Raw genomic sequence first — 17,964 nt, forward strand, 5'->3', positions numbered from 1 at the left:
AGGTGAGGTTTTGGGATTGGTTAAAATGATAGGTGGACTTTGAATATTTCTAGAGCTGTGTTTCTGGTTTTGTAAACATTTGTAAGATAAGAAGAGTTGGTTTTAAATCTTCAAAGAATTGGCTTGAATGACATCTAGAGGTTGAACTAAGTTATCCTCAGTTTGCTTCTTTATACCAGGGAGAAGTTCTTCAACTAAAATGGAATTGAAAGACTCCTGTGTTCTAGATTTAGAGCTTTCTCTTCCAAATCTTTTTCTTTCCCTCTGGGTATATTTAGCTTAGGGGAGGAGGTCTAAAAAAATTTCTGTCAGGCTCTGAATATCAGTTTTCAATTTGGCTGACTTCTGACCACTGAGATACTTAAAAAATCCTTTGAAATATCTTGCCAGAAAAACAAACAAACAAACAAACAAACAAACAAACAAAAAAGCACATCGGTTTCTGCCCAGGACAAACAATAAATATTCCTGGCAGTATTGAAAGACACATAAACCCAAGAGGCATTCTCAAAGAGGATGGAGAAGATATTACCTCCCAAGATCCAGAGCCACTCCCAAAGATAACCAAAAGAAAGAGACATTTCTTTTTGGCTGTTTAAGGAAATAATGTAGCAGTTTACCAGAAAATCGCCCTTGCTTCTATTAACCCTGACAGGGGCCCATATGGGGGCCCTCCTTCAAGAATATATTTGAGGGTGTCTGTAAGGCCACTAACTTGGTGGACTTTTGTTTATGGTCCTTTTGTCTCTTCAGAGTGGAAGACAATTCAGACAGAGGATTAGTAGACTGAGTACTCAGGTAAAGGAGGACAGAGGGGAGCAGTAGGAGTTACCTCAGTCTGTTAGTCCTGTTTTTTTATATCTTTAATTTGTCATTAGGCTTTTGTAGCAAATATTTCATTGAAGCTATTTTGGAATTTTGAAAACTTCTGGAGGCTTCTGCATGCCAATTAAAATTGATATCCCATTCTATTTTTTTGTTTTGGGAATTCTTATTTTCAAGTGTACTTCTTAAATGAACGATCTTGTCTAATTGGAACATTCCCCATAATGACCATTGTAATTCTAGGTTGTCATCAGTAAGATTTTTCCATTTTTGTAGGTATCTATGGGTTCTGAGACCCATGTTTCTTAGACATAAAATAAGCAGGTGTACCAGAAGGTGGCACTCTCAAATCTTTGGAATGTAAGGATCCCATTTCTTGTAGGTAAGCCTTGGGTCTCTCAGAGCAAAGTTAATAATACCTAACAGGGATGTGTCACTGCATTGAGGATTGTGTGGCATTTTACATGGAAATTTTCTTAAGGTTGGCAGGTGACCCAGTGTCAATCTAACTCCATTCCATGGCCACCTAATCCTAACATGAGAGTCTTAGAGTTAGGTGGCAAGTGCCCTAACAGCTTTTAAGTGCTTGACCCATGTCCACCAATTTTGTTGTTTTGGCTTTCAAGATTCCCATTAGCAATAGCCTTTACTTCATGTTCCCATTAACAGAAACCAATAGTAACCTGGACAAGAGGTGGCATTGTGTGCCCCACCAGCAATTTCCAATGTGGAACTGAGGACTGGGGAAAGGACCCAACAAATGGGGACTGCAGACTGGGATTCCAATCAAATGAAAAACTGCAGACTGAGCCACCCGCTGTTCTCAATATGGCATCTGGGTACTGAACCAAGAACTAGGGGCTTAGGTTCTGGTGGAACTATCTGTTACCTTAACCTGACCTGACCTGGACTAGAAAGCCAGTTGGATCAGGAGCTCAATGCAAAGAAAGCAGAACTTAAAACTGAGAGGAACTTACCTCTTGGCCCTAGGAAATGGCAAGAAGAACCAAGAATTCAAAGGATTCATGAGTAACAGTGCCTGTGTTTCTTGTTATCCCCCAAAACACACACATTTCGTTTGGATCCTGTCACTGACACCAAAACTGTTAAAAAACAAAACAAAACAAAATTCAACTCAGTTAATTCTAAAGATCTTATTGCCTTTATTCAATGATTCATGAATTGGGCAGCATTCCATCTAGCAGATAGAAAGGGGCTCTGAGAAACTATAAAAATGAAGGACTCTCATAGTCCAAAGGGAGCAGGACTAAGAAATTACATTAGTAAAAGGCAGATTGATTGTGACAAGGTCACTTTCCTTCAGGGGATGATGGGGTCTATCAGGCAGATTACCTTATTAGTGCTGACCAGGTGATTCCTTATTGAATGGTTTAAGATTCCATTTCTGGGAGTGGCCAAAACAGTAATTAAGTTAAATTGTGGTTTGGTGAAATGAGGCTTAGCATAAGTGGCTCCATTTTGGACCTTTTGCCTTAAAATATTTAACACTCTATAATGAAGCTAGGTATGGACATACCCTGCCCTTCACTTGGGTGAAGGGTGTGTGTGTCTATGTACACTTGTAGGTAATGCCAGGACAACTCTTTCCAGTAAAGTCCTCCACACAACGTCTTTTGTCACTCTTAACTCTCTTGGCCCTTTTATGCCCTCGCAATGTGTTCAAGGGACACAGTATATAATTGATTTTTGACAACATCCTTTGTAAAATTTGCATATGATTTAGTATCTGCTTTGGAATATAGCATCTATTAGATCTTAGTACTTAAGAGAAAACTTGCATTTTCATTGGTTATTACACCATAAATGTGGGTAACATCATGAGATTTTTTTCCAATCCACTATCAAAAGCTGTTCTCATGGCTTATATTCCAACAAAGGAAAATTTATACATACATGCACAAAAATACATACATATATATATACACACACACACATATGTCACATGTACCACATATTCATCTTATTTTATTTTTTTTTTATTTTTTTTTATTTTTTAAAGATTCCATTCATTTATTTGAAAGAGAGAGAGAGAGCACATGAGAGGGGGGAGGGTCAGAGGGAGAAGCAGACTCCCCGCTGAGCAGGGAGCCCGATGAGGGACTCGATCCCGGGACTCCAGGATCATGACCTGAGCCGAAGGCAGTCGCTCAACCAACTGAGCCACCCAGGCGCCCATATTCATCTTATTTTAAAAAGTTAGAAAATATAAATAGACAAAAAATCATAAAAGATGAAATGAAATCCATCCAAAATTCATCTCCCAGGAAAATTTGCTTTGTACATTTTATTTTGCCCCCACGCAGTAAGAATATGCACAGAAATAGACTCCCTTAATTATCCTCTAGGACCTGTGTTCTCTGCCTCTACTCTCTTTACTTTACACATTGTGGTCATCATTCCCTGTCAGCAAATACAAGCGATTTTATCTTAATGGCAGCATGTATTCTAATCATGAATATATTTATATTTCCTGAACTGACCCTCCATCATTGAATATTTGGGTGGGATTTTTGTTTCTGTGTAAACTACACTACTATGAACAAATTATATGTGTATCATTTATGTTTGTTTCCTTAGAAAGGTACACCTCTTTCATTAACCAAATAATATTGCCTCTTTGGGTGTTCATTTGCATTTCAATAGGTTTTAAGCCTTAAGCCAAAAGTGTACATTTCTAAAATAGAATTCAGGTATCAGTTAATGGGAAAGGGATATATTTGGGGGATATATTATCTCTTTCTGTTCCTTGAAAAATCTTAGTAATTAGATAATTGCCTGTTTCTGCCTACTCACAAATCTGAGTCAAATTATTTATGTTATTTCTATGATAAGCCCTCCTTATTAGTATATTGGCAGTTATTCTAAAACCAAGAAATATTTCTAAAAATACTCATTTTCACTGATCCATAGCAATTCTAGATACTTATGTAAAATTTATTTAAACTTCTCACACCTGCTAAGTTAGGTTAGTAATCTTATCTATCATTCTCTCTCTGTATTACATTGGTTCCTTCTTTTGGATTGTTCCAAAAATTCTCTGCCAGAGGATTATGAAATAAACAAGTAACGAAGAGAAACAAAATGGAAGATGATGCATCATTATTTTTTTTTTTCAAAGTCCATTGCAAGTTGAAGGAAGGTATAGGCTTTTTAAAATACATATTTCAGGTGTTTCATCATTTCATCCTTCCTAATTTTGAGGATATTTTGCAAATTTTAGATAAATACAACAGCGATATAGAACTCACATGCTTTTGTTTTTCTGGAATTGCACATTATAAGTAACTTGCATAAGAAAAATTTGCATTATTAATGTAGATGATTTTAAAATATAGTGACTGCACTAAGGAAGTCAGTTATGCTCGGGAATAATACTTTTATCGAAGTAACATTTAGTATCTCTTAGATACCTGCACATTGGTTAATATAGTATTAAAGACAACTACTTTAAGGCTAAGAATGTACATTTTTAGAAAGTAATGATCTAGACTGTTCAATAAGATGTGCAAAATTACAGAATGTTTATCAAAAGCTGGGAATTTAAAAATTAGACCTAAAATTTTAAAAATGACTACCTTCAAAAGTGACCTAATTACATTTTTCCCTTAAGTACAATTGTTTCTCTATGTGGTTTGCTTAAAAATATATATAAATAAATAAACTGACAGCAACAAAAATGAAACTCAAACTGTTTCTGTTAAAAAAAAGATAATAAATCTGTGATATGTGCAGGGAAAAAAAAAGCCAAGGCAACTTTTAAAAACTGCTAATTGGATAATAGAGAGCCAGTATTTTACTTAATATTTGATATCACTGAATGGAACTCCTTGTCATAAGGCTTTCATAATATATATATTATTGGAGAGAAAAAAAAAAAAAGTGGTCCTGTGCCTTTAATTTCCCTTTCTGAGAGAGGGAAGGCTGCACACCACTGACAGGCTCACTTGTTCCCGTCTTTAATGTGCAATCTGTTTTCTCCAGCGGAGGGCACTCAGTGTATCACAAACTCAAGCATTAGCACCAACAAGCTCTGAGCATCATCAGTCTCTGGAAAGCCTTCTGAATTAGACAAGGGCTGCCTCTCAGCACAGCTACAAAACACTTTAAACCTGACCAGCTAAATGGATAAACCTAGCCTGCATAGCTTTTAAACTGGGGTCTCATACAGCACAGGAGGCCTACTTGCTTCAAGAACTGAAAATCCAGAGGATGAATTGCTTTATCTGGGAATGGCAAAAGCCAGCACAATAAGGAATGCCAGGTATTCTGAAGATTTTTTCTTTTCTTTTCTTTTTTTTTTACCTCTCTTTTTACAGAGAAGTTGGTTACCTTCGAAATGGGCTGTAGCTTTTTTGCACAGATTGCCAATTACTGCTGATAGGTCTCTGGTGAATTACACAATGGTCCTCAGAGCTTAGAGGTCCTCCCCCTCCCCCCGCAACGGCTTCCTTCTCCCTGCCCCCCCATCCCACCCCATGCTGATTTTTTTTCATATATGTATATATATTTTTTTGCCTGTCCTCTCCGGGGAAGTTTGTATGGGGCTACTAGCTCACATGCGGGATCAGAATGGTGTGAATGACAGCCGCACTGTGTCATGAAGGTGGTGGTGGTTTCAGCACGAGAGACCAAATAAGAAGAAAGCTGAGAGAGGGGGGATCCGTTTTTGGATGACAAAGGATGGGTAAGTGAACTTTTGTTGTTTCCTTCTTAGCAAAGCTGATCCTCTTGGCTTCCTATTCTCAGTCGTGGCATTAGCTGATAAAAGACGGGGAAACAGGCAAAAAGCAGCAGCCTCTGAGTTTGCCAGTTGACTCGGTATAGTTGCTATTATATTTTTAGATCATTTTCCTTTTAGTAGTTTTTTTTTTTTTTTTTAAATCCGTAAATGCATAACACGGACTTAAACAGACTCGAGAGAAATATCTTTAAGACTGTCTCTTCTGTATGTGTTTCTACAGCTTGGGAATTGAGCATGAGATAAATATTGTGTTTGCTTCTATTTCTTGATAATATTAACCATGCTTGTGTTTCTGGTCGCTGTCAGGAAGATTGTTAACACTTTACTGCGTGTGTGTAGGGGTGGGGTCGTTACTTTATCGGAGGTCGCACAAGGGTTTGTTTTATCTTTGAAGCTGTATCCTGAACACAGCTTCCAAATTTCCAGCAGTCATTTGCCAGTCTTATTTTTTCAAGTGTGCCTGGGTTTTTTCCCCCCTTTCTCCTGTCTGGAAGAGCCAGAATGTATTTCAGTGAGATTGTAGCTGGCAAGAGGACAGAGAGCAAGATCAGGTTTCAAATTAAAAACAAAACAAAACAAAACAAAAAAAACTGGTCAAGTAAAAGAAGGAGAGTTTTTTGATTAGAGGTTTGGTTGGTTGCCCCTTGGTTAAAATATGAATATTTAAGGGAAATAAACTACAGCACACAGGTTCCCCCCCCCCACCACCACTAAGAAATAATAAATCCACTGTTGACAGAGGAAAGAAATCCCTTACCATGCTGTGACTTGGAAATGCAGCACCAGTGCCAGTACATTGCAACTTTGCAGGTTTTCTGAAGTTAATAGAGGTAGGGGAGAAAGAAAAAAAAGTCAGTGAGAAATTTGTGCAGGTCCGGATGGAGGAGAGTGGGGGTAGTAGTCTACTGCTTCACTCCTTGTTTATCCCCCAAATTTACAAAAACAACTACCTTAAAAATAACAGTAAAACTAATACTACACAAGATTATTTTGCATTTTATGCAAATATTTAATAAGAATTTGACAATCTTAACTTTGGACTGTTCTGCGTTATCAGCAGTTAGGGTTCTGAGCTGGTGTATCCCTGGAGGCACAGTAGGCAGATCTTCCTGAATGCTAAGAGCATATATGCTTATTAACACATTGAGAGTACCTTGCACTGTTATTAGTCTTCATACTATGCTTCATTGGCTGCCCATACTAGTCCTGATGCCATTTTTTCAGAGCTCATGCGTTGTTATTTCATTATGCAATAAGGATACAATTTCAGGCAGGGCAAACTTGGGTTACCTTGACAGCTTACTGAAGCTCTTTTGTCAAATCAAAGCCTGTTTGCTCAACTAGGAAAGATGTTCAAGTATGGGGTTTTCTAAGTCACATTTTTGCCATTACCAGAAGACTTGGTACTCTTCCTTCTGATACTGATGTTCAACAGAGTGACTAGCCAAATATTGTTGTTATTACAGTGTTGGCATTAAGGGATAAGACAAGCTGTGTGCTTTTCAGTGTTGATGAACATATGAACTCATGAAACTCGGGAAGGCTTTTCTTTAGCTCCACGGCACTGTGGTGATTTGAAAATCAAGGAAGAAAGAAGGAAACCTCATTATAGCAAACATGCAACACTGAAGAAAATAAGACTTCAAATGTTAAATACATTGTTCTTATATCAACTGTCCCATTACTACACTAGATGAAATGCCCCTGATAGCGGGTAAGCTGGTGGTGATTTATATTAATAGCTTTACAATGTGCATTTGTCTTCTTTTTAATATTGTAGGTTTCCGTTTAATTACGCAGCTGAGAGGCATGCGTGTGGTGCTAGTGCTCCTTCCTACACTTCTGCTTGTTATGCTCACGGGGGCTCAGAGAGCTTGCCCAAAGAACTGCAGATGTGATGGCAAAATTGTATACTGTGAGTCTCATGCTTTCGCAGATATCCCTGAGAACATTTCTGGAGGGTCACAAGGCTTATCATTAAGGTTCAACAGCATTCAGAAACTCAAATCCAATCAGTTTGCCGGCCTTAACCAGCTTATATGGCTTTATCTTGACCATAATTACATTAGCTCAGTGGATGAAGATGCATTTCAAGGGATCCGTAGACTGAAAGAATTAATTCTAAGCTCCAACAAAATTACCTATCTGCACAATAAAACATTTCACCCGGTTCCCAATCTCCGCAATCTGGATCTCTCCTACAATAAACTTCAGACATTGCAATCAGAACAATTTAAAGGTCTTCGGAAACTCATCATTTTGCACCTGAGATCTAACTCATTAAAGACTGTGCCGATAAGAGTTTTTCAAGACTGTCGAAATCTTGACTTTCTGGATTTGGGTTACAATCGTCTTCGAAGCTTGTCCCGAAATGCTTTTGCTGGCCTTTTGAAGTTGAAGGAGCTCCACTTGGAGCACAATCAGTTTTCCAAGATCAATTTTGCTCATTTTCCACGTCTCTTCAATCTCCGCTCAATTTACTTACAGTGGAACAGGATTCGTTCCATTAGCCAAGGCTTGACATGGACTTGGAGTTCCTTACACAACTTGGATTTATCAGGGAATGACATCCAAGGAATTGAGCCGGGCACATTTAAATGTCTACCCAATTTGCAAAAATTGAATTTGGATTCCAACAAGCTTACCAACATCTCACAGGAAACTGTCAATGCATGGATATCATTAATATCCATCACTTTGTCTGGAAATATGTGGGAATGCAGTCGGAGCATTTGTCCTCTATTTTATTGGCTTAAGAATTTCAAAGGAAATAAGGAAAGCACCATGATATGTGCAGGACCTAAGCATATCCAGGGTGAAAAGGTTAGTGATGCAGTGGAAACATATAATATCTGCTCTGAAATTCAGGTGGTCAACACAGAAAAATCACACCTGGTACCCCAAACGCCCCAGAAGCCTCTGATTATCCCTAAACCTACATTTTCCAAATCTGACCCCACCCAGCCCACCCTTGAAACACCAAGCCCTTCCCCAGGGTTTCAGATTCCTGGCACAGAGCAAGAGTATGAGCATGTTTCATTTCACAAAATTATTGCAGGGAGTGTGGCTCTCTTCCTTTCGGTGGCCATGATCCTCTTGGTAATCTATGTGTCTTGGAAACGCTACCCAGCCAGCATGAAACAACTTCAGCAACACTCTCTTATGAAGAGGCGGCGGAAAAAGACCAGAGAGTCTGAAAGACAAATGAATTCCCCTTTACAGGAGTATTATGTGGACTACAAGCCTACAAACTCTGAGACCATGGATATATCCGTTAATGGATCTGGGCCCTGCACATATACCATCTCTGGCTCCAGGGAATGCGAGGTATGAACCATGATCCTCCTAAAAGCATTTCTACTACGGGGAAGGAGAGGTAAATGTTTGAAGCTCTAGAGGTGTATCACTAGAAAGATTAATGACCCTTTTGCTTTTGGGTTTTTGCTCAGTGTGAAAGGTTACTTAATTAAATTACAACCACCAGGAAATTGACTGTTTTTTTGTTGTTTTTTTTTAATGGTTGAAACTTGAAGGAAGTTCATTCAAGGATGAGATTAAGTTGGAATAAAGCACTATGTTAAAACATCTGTTTTTTAACAGTTTGTATACAGGGGTTGGACTTACAAACACACATATACACAAAACTCTTTTCATTCTAAAATTAATGTCTGGTTCTTATTGTTTGACTTCTGTAATGGAGTAAAGAAGGAGGGACCGGCTTAATTTAAAAACAAAGTGATTTTACCAAAATTCCAGGAGGTAATGAAGATTTAAACCAAAGAGCAATTTACCCAAGGGTTGATTTTGTTGTAAATTTTTAGTTATAATTAAAGCATGCAACAGGGATCTCACAAGGATAACTGTTTCTGTGTTACTTGCCATTTAGTTATTATACCAGCATAGAGAATGTCAGAGGCCTACTGTGTAATTGTGTTAGGCTTTTAAAGATGTCTTTCTGCCTTCTTTCCTTCCTTCCTTCTTTCCTTCTTTCCTCCCTTGGTTCCTTCCTTCCATTTTTTTCTTTTTTTTAATTACTGGACATAGATCACTCTTCATAGGTTTTCTTAAGTGCTGGCTATTTGTATGTAATCAGAATGATACCTAAATTCCATGTTTTCGCTATGTCCCTGGTAACTAAAATCAGGTCATGATATTGTGGATGATTTAGCAATAACATAATGACAGGCATAACAGGGACTGTTTGTCAATTTTGCTGTCATCCCCAAAAGAAATAATGTGTATTCTTGTTAAACTTATCCAAAACTAAGTGATGCAAATATTTATAAATAAAGAGAGAGATTTGAGTTCTGGGTATTTTCCCTTTCTGTGACATTAGCTTCAAATGAAGGCATTCCATGTTACATTATTTTCATTTTCATGAGGATATATTTGGATCCAGTTTCTGATTATTTAATTTTAAATATCACTTTTAGTAACATGCTTAGGAGTAGGAAATAGACAAATATTTCCAACCTGTTGATAAGTAGTACTGGATGCAAATTGTTCTTTGCTTGGTAAAGTTGACAAAAAGTACAAAGACTGACTGCCAAGGCCTTGTTGCTGAATAAAGTAATGGAGAGAGACAGTTCTGGCAGTATGTTGTCTTAATATCTGATTTTAGATGATTAGTTTTTCAAAGGAAAGTTTTCATGAGTATTGAATGAGAATTTTTCCTTTTATTACTAGTTACAACAGTTGGAAAAAATAATTTGCTCTTTGTTAATATATACCCAGTCTTTCTGTAGTCCTAAAGGCAGATGCTAATGAAAATGCTTTTGGACAAGGCACTGAGTTTGAAATATTCTCAAACCTAGTAGAATTTGGAATACTGAGATATTCTTCACAGAGTTCATTTTCTCCTTTTTGTGTGCAATTGGAAATAAGAAAAGTAATCCCCAAAATAAATCCTTAAAAGAAACCTGTATGAGCAATTGATCTTAAAAATTAAAGAGAATAAAAAATTTTATATGAAAGCCTTAACAAGGCTTGATGCTTTTATTGCAGGTTGATATTTATATAATATACATGAATATAGTAAAACAAGTTCATCTTGTTTTATTCTAAGTTCTCTTTATATTTTGAGATCCTCTTAAAGGCTAATAATATAAAAAGAAAAGGAAAATCCAGGTCCATTCATTCATTTTCTCTTGACTTTTGTAGTAGAAAGGTGATTTTTATTTATAATAATCACCAAGAAAGAAGAAAGATTCTTAAAGAACTAGGACTTGAGTATAGTGGTTCTAAAACTTTTCCAGGGATCTTTAGTTCCAGAGATTATTCTTTCAAAGACCCTAGGCTTTACCATGATAGGAGCAAAATAAAAACATGTTTTATTCTATAAAAACGTGTTTCAAAACACATTTTGATACTATATGTTATATAGAGGGGAGTTTATGGTCATGAAATTGCAGTGGTATTGTTAGAGATGAATGTGGTGTTAAGACATTAAATAATGAAGAATTTAATTAAATATTGTAATGAAGAGAGTTGAAATGGCAGCCTTGCTGAAGTAGATCAAACTCTCCATGCCCTAAAAAGTGGAAAATGGTAGGCTATACATTTAAGACCATTAACTCAAGGGGTCCAATAAAGCTACATTTGAATGAATGTTAACTTGTTTTGAAACACAAGTACCTAAGAACATTGCAGCAACCACTCCCCCTTCTTGACGGGATGTTCAATCTATTATAGTTATAGGTGGACATAAGAAATGAGAAAAAGCAAATTATTAGAAATTGTGATGACAACCATAACTTCCCCTTATGTCTTTTTCACCATGGAGTAAAATTTCTCCTGTTGAGAAAATTTCTGTACAAAATGAAGCCGAGAGAGGAGTGATTTGTCCAAGTTTATGATTTTTTAAGACTATAGAGGTAGGCTGAGTTTTAGCCTGGTGTTTTCATAAACCTCGCATATCAGTAGCTTAGAAAAATAAAGAATCATTAATATATTTATAATACAATTTTGTGAGGTAGGCTTTTTTTTAATTCAAAACACCAAACTCTACCCAATAAAGCCATAAATATTTAACTAGAAAACTTAGCACTAAATGCTAATTTTCTAAGATAGTGCCTTGAAAAAAAAAAACTGCATTAAATTGAAAATTCCACTTATACAACTGTTATATTTAGTTATCATGATCTAAATATAGTCAAAATATTCATTTTGTCTATTTCTTTTAAGAAGAAAATAGAAATATTAAGACCCCTAATTAGAATGGTGTCTGTGAGCTAACACACAAATACAGCATTCAATAAGTGAATAACTTTGGCCACGTGCCCATTCTATGCTAATACTTTGAAGGAGAATGTTATAATACCTTAGGCAGTAAAAATCTCCTATATCTATAAAAGAAGAATAGAGTAGATAGTTGTAATAATTAATATGATATATGGCACAATTCTAATAGATATTTACATCTCAATCATCATACCTTGAGTGGAGCAGTGTGCTTGGTTGAACTGAATCATTTAATTTGTCTGTCCTCAATATGTGCTCAGAAAGAACTTAAAGCCAAAAGGAAACAGCTTTGCCTAAAGCTTAGTAAAGTGTTATTAAAAGAGAAAATTGCAAAAGAGAGAGAGAGAGAGAAAATTGCAATACGTACTTTTGAAAATAGTTTGTGAAATTTTGCATAGGTTTATCTCACTAAAAATATTACAAGAATTATGAAGTTACTTTATTCTGCCTACCAAAACTTTACTTAAAAGTTATACAGAACAAAATTTTGAATACCTGTTTTTTCTAGGATATGTTGTATCAATTGAAAATTGCAAGGACCTTTATAAAACTAGTCATTGTGAATATAGGAGAGGAGAGAACACTTCAAGTTTGTCTTGCAAATTAAAAAAAAGTAGAATTGGTAAAACCTTAAAATGAATGAATGAATGAAAGTGGTCTCTAAAGAAATCGTCCATCCAAAGTATTTTAGAAGTTAACTAATTGAAATATAAAGTTTAATGATCCCATAATGCTAAGAGGGCTGCCATTAGGAGAATGGGAGTATAGGTGACATTAGATATATATTTTCCAAATATTTGATATTTTAGTTAACAATTCTTCAAAATCAAGTAAAATATAAATATAATGGTTGTAATTGAGCTTACATTATTTCTTTCACTGCTGTGCAGTGGGTGGTATAGACCATTTCTAACAGTTTATATTTATTGAATATATTATGTCAGATCCTAACTATTGATTTAAGAGGGATTATTAACTTTTTACACTTTAGAAATTGGCATTTTAAACTATACTAAATAAATTTCCCAGAACTAAAAGTGTATTGTGTTCAAAGAGGATTTCTAAGTGAAGCAGTCCCAATATCCTTGTTTAACTCATATTTTCCAATACAAAACTATAGAAAATAAACGTCATTTTGGTGGCTTACTACTGCTTTTATGTCAAAATGTTATAACTGAAACTCTACTTTGTACAGTCACATAAAGTATATTTATGTGTGTGTATATGTGTGTGTTTCTATGAATGTGTATGTGTATGTGTTCATATACACAGAGAGAGAAATATATTTCCCTTAAAGTTCCTGTCTATTTTGGACATTTGAAATATTTGTGAAGGAATCTTGGGTTATAATTATCAGAATTTGTTAGTCAGGGAACATACTTCTTAAATGTTTAAACCGCTCTAAAATTATTAGTATTTCATGTTTAGATAGTCTTAATGTTCTTTTTCAAAAAACAGAATTTAAACTACACATTGCCATTTCTGGTGTGACTATGGGCTAGTCACTTCATTTCTCTGTGACCCATCACTAAATGAGTATATGCAACTAGCACAATATATCCCAACTCAAAGCATTCCTCAGCCTAGTAAACTTTGTAAACTGTCTGCAGACAGTCCCAGGACTAAAAGGGCAAGATGGGATATGGAGGAAGAACTGTTATTTATATTCATTGTCAGTGAGAAAAGAAAGAACTTCTTGAATTAATAAAAATTGGCGTGCTCAGGTGAGGAACACTGTAATTTCTTTATGCTTGAGGGGAAAATACATAATACACATGCATGCGCACATATGCGTACATGCAAGCACACACACAAATTTATGTATCTTTTAAATTCTGCCAGGTAACTAGTTATTTTGAAAGCATTTAAAATATGACTTTTTTTTAAATCTATTGTCTGAATTTGATTCAATTAAAATCTATTTGTGAATAGAGTTTTCATTAGAATCTGCAAATGGTAGTGGTGAAGAGTGATAGCTTCCAAGAAAGCCTGACATGGTTAATTTAGGAAAGATTTTAAACTGATGATAAGGGGTTCAGTTACTGTTTTTAGAATAAGTTTGCTTCAGCATGTCATGGGCAAAATCTTAGTAAGATTCCAAATTGAAAAGTCTGACTATGTTATGTTCTTAGGAATGTACAACTTTTGACACACCCCAGTAATCTTCATATAATTTCAGAATTTTTCTTCTTGAGACTTTTCTGTATTGAATAAAATCTACTCATCCTAGTTCTCAGGAATTACATTTATAGATAGCTTTATGCATTGGAAGTTGCTCAGTAATATTAGCACTGGGGACTTGGTGACTCATCAGAATTTTCACGTCTCTAGAGTTTCATGAATCACTAAATCAAAGTGAAACACTGGCAACCTGTATATCACCAGACTGGGAGTTTTGAAATATTAGTATGTCTTTGGATCAGTGAAAAGCATGAAAGTCATGTTAAATATGTTTTAAAATTAAAATTGCTTTTTATAGTACCAAAAGAAGTATCATTTATCAGGTCAATTTAATAAAATCTCAGTATTGTTAAAATGAAAGAGGAATTATGAGAGTGTTTTTCGTAGGCACTCCATAAGCCATTAAAAATTTAGCTGCCAATTAAAGAAAGTTGAGAAAAAGCACACTATTTCCTGTGGTATCAAAATCACTAGCTTTTTAATAAACTGCTTTAATATGCTTAAAACTCCTCAATATATGTAAACGCTATGACTCATACTCCTGCTAAATAGTTCAAAAAATAATGCTTTCATTGTCAAGAGAAATTAAGGTTTAAACAACCATAGATGTGGGAAAATTGTTTTTTAAGAGTCAGATGTTTGACTTTAAGTCAAATCTTATAATACTTGTAAACCTAAAGTTTGGGAGTGAAAGGACAATAAAACTGATACGCATTAATGAATGGTTAAAGTAATGGTGAGGATATTTTTTAAAAATCAGAAAAAAAATCTTGTCCAAAAATTCTTAATAAGTTTGACTAAAAGGAAAACATTGAACAAAAACTGATGCCTGGATACCAGATAAGTAGTAAACCCATGCATAACTAAATAAGATTATGATATTTAGCATTATTATTTGTATAAGGCAATGAGATTTTTATATGGTGTTATTAAATATATACAAAAGTAACTTTGAAATATAATTGTATTTAAACAACCATGTGCAAATAAACACCCATATATCCCACACAAATATTTCTAAAATGCTAAGATGTATGTTGCACACAGATATTAAAGTAATATATATTACACTTTTCAATAGACACTGTTCTTTACTACTTGTCCAATTCACATGAATTGCCTCAAAAGTAAATATTTGCGGAGACATTAAAAAAATTTAAAGACATCAACAAAATTTTGTTTCTTCTGTCATTTATCATGATTGTTTTCTGAATTTTTGGATGTCCATATCACCATCTCTTGGAAAGTTCTATTTCCTCCTTCACTTTAGTCTTTCATATATTTACTGAATTCTCAGACCTCAGAAGGGTAAAGATATAATCACTAAACCTAGCAAGAAGTGTCATCTTTTTCTTTTATTTTTTTAAAAATGTGAATTCTTCTAGTAGAAGAATGTTACATTACACATTTTTATCACAATGGTTTTAAAAGAAAAATTTAAGGTAAAGAAAGTAACTATAATATTAAAACAAAATTTCCTGTATAAATTTATAATTGTCATTTTTATTTAATATTTCAGTGGTTGAAATCTTCAAATCCCATTGAGTTTAAAACTAAACAAAATTTTTACAGCATATTTAAATATTCAAAGCAGACAAGCTAAAGTGAATAATAGATGGATTTGTTTAAGAAAACTCACTCTTTTTTAGGATCTCATGAGCAACTATATACTTCCAAGTAGGAATGTGTAGGGTTATAAACTGATTTCACTTTTGGGTCATTTTCAAGATTAGTGCAAAACTATATAGATGCTAATTTTGGAGTAGTAAATGATATAGACAAAGAGGAAAAATAGTTGAAATTATTTTATTTTAGAAAGTCAGTTCTATTTCATTCACATTCATGGTATATTTTCATTTTAAAAGATAACAATTTTGTTTCTCTGTCTTCTTTTAAGATTAAGTATCATCAGATAAAGCATGGAAATTACACTGATTTTTTAAAACAAACAAACAAGAAACAGTCTGAGTTTAAATTCTGTGCTTGTTTTTAATTCCTCCCTCCTCTCTCAGGTCATATTTATTGACACATTGGTTCTTTCATTTTTTCCTAGTGATCTAATTATTTGTGAGGGTAGGAATTATTAAAAGTTGATTTCCTGTTTCCTTTCAGTAACTCCTATTAAATGTGTTTATGTTAAAATGAAGCCCTGAAAATATTGCTTGTTTGTTTCAGCATAAATTTAATTATGATGCATTTCACTATTAAGGTTTTGATATTTATAATTTTAAATTGACACCAACATTGTTAAATATTTCTAATAAGACTTAAAAAAGAAATAGAAATAGAAATTGATTGTGTTTGAGTCTTTTTTAGTATGATCTCCACAGATGAAAAATTGTGATTTTCTTCTGTGTTTATAGGTCTGTAAAAGTAATAGCAGAGAGGTCAGCCTTAAAGTACTTTAGGTTGATGGTCACACCATAGTATGGGCCAAAATTGCATTGGTCCAGTGGTTAGATCAAGGGGTGAAAAAAAGGTCTGAGAGATTTGAAACTGACTCACTTTACTTCTGTAATATTGGACAAGTAAATATGTATCTGACCTTTCTGTGATATAATTTTTCCATCTATTGAACTGGGATAATAACTTTCCAACTAACTTGTTGAAATGATTAATGAGCTACTATCCGAAAACCACTCTGAACTCCTCCATAAAAAGCTTCAGTGTAAATATAAATGATTATTAGCCATAAGCCCTACTGTCTACTGAAAAATGCAAAATACATTGTGGCTGTATTATTTTCATTGTTATTATTAGTTATAATGATGGTTATAATACTCCCTGATGTAGAAACAAGTGTTGTGGTTACATTTTTACTAAAGTGAATAATAAACCTGACCTTTCAGTCCCTTGTCTGAGCTGTAATTTAGTTTGGGTACCAGACACACTAATATATAAATAATACCTCAGGATTTGTAAAATACTCCCTTGGCTGAGCATTTTATTCACATTTCAAAGAAGGTAGCATTTACAGTTCTTTTAGTAGTAGTAACTCTAAAGAAGAAATGCGTTATAGAAACAACTTAATAATTTCCATTCTGATCAAGTATTGCCCTTCAGTTCATTTTCTTAACAAGTGGAGGCAGTTTTAATTTCCCCAGTGTTTATGCATAACAAGAAGTTAATATGTATTTTTAAGAAAACCTGATATTTCTCTAGCAAAAATATATAATATTTAATGATTTGATGTATATAAGTATTTATTTTTGTTGAATATAATATGAGCTCTTATTTTTGCATAAATAGATTATTATATAATTCCTATTTTGGTCCCCACATTTGTAATGTATTTTAATGTGAAATACATTTCTTTTTATGTTTCCTCATGGAATAATACCTCCTGTGATACCACTGTGTGCTGTGAAGTAAAGGGCATCACTAGAGCAGGTCCTTAACAAAACAAATACCCCACAGACAAAAGACAAAATTTTATCTTTTCTGGAAAAGACAGTAAGTTATTTTCTTGTGTTTGGAAAGGCAGAATTATTCCAAAATGAGGATTCTTCCAGTCATTGAATATGTCTCTTCCAATTATGTATTCTGGAACTAGGGACGTAACTAAGGGATGGGGCCATGGACCCACTGGACCCACTAGACCCACTGTGAAATGGACCTGAGCTAAAACTCCCATCAGTCACCGTGAGCCCATAATCTAACTCTGGGACCACAGTGATGTTTTGGATCTGCAGGAATTAGTGTCCCTTCCAAGTCAATTTCCAGTAAGCCCCCAAAACTAATTACGCCACTTTCCCCAATGCCTAGTCACCTTGGTAAATAGCTGTTTGTCTCTTTGGGAAAGGCTAGGAGAGAGATTAAGAGTATACATTTTGACAGTGTAGCTTCATCTTTCCTCAGGGGGATCTGACTTTCATTTAAATGTTTCTGGATCTGTAAACTGGCTCAAGCCTGGGAATTGATTATGGGGACATGACACTGTTTTTGTGATTCAAGTT

The 17,964-nt window shown here is 34.7% G+C and overlaps 1 protein-coding gene across 3 annotated transcripts in view; it reads left to right on the forward strand.

Moving 5' to 3' along the window:
* The first annotated feature begins 4,808 nt into the window (after positions 1-4,808).
* Positions 4,809-17,964, forward strand: part of LRRTM4 (leucine rich repeat transmembrane neuronal 4) — a 695,061-nt gene continuing 681,905 nt past the window's right edge. The window contains exons 1-3 of one of the 3 annotated variants that reach the window (XM_036099441.2): positions 4,810-5,107; positions 5,380-5,530; positions 7,368-8,914. In XM_036099441.2, the coding sequence (XP_035955334.1) occupies positions 5,527-5,530; positions 7,368-8,914 (1,551 nt within the window). In that variant the 5' untranslated portion in view covers positions 4,810-5,107; positions 5,380-5,526. Of the gene's footprint in view, positions 5,108-5,379; positions 5,531-7,367; positions 8,915-17,964 lie in introns of all 3 variants that reach the window. The other 2 variants (XM_036099440.2, XM_036099442.2) reach the window with 2 other exon arrangements.

Source organism: Halichoerus grypus, chromosome 10, assembly GCF_964656455.1.
Source record: "Halichoerus grypus chromosome 10, mHalGry1.hap1.1, whole genome shotgun sequence".
NCBI classification, from domain to species: domain Eukaryota; kingdom Metazoa; phylum Chordata; class Mammalia; order Carnivora; family Phocidae; genus Halichoerus; species Halichoerus grypus.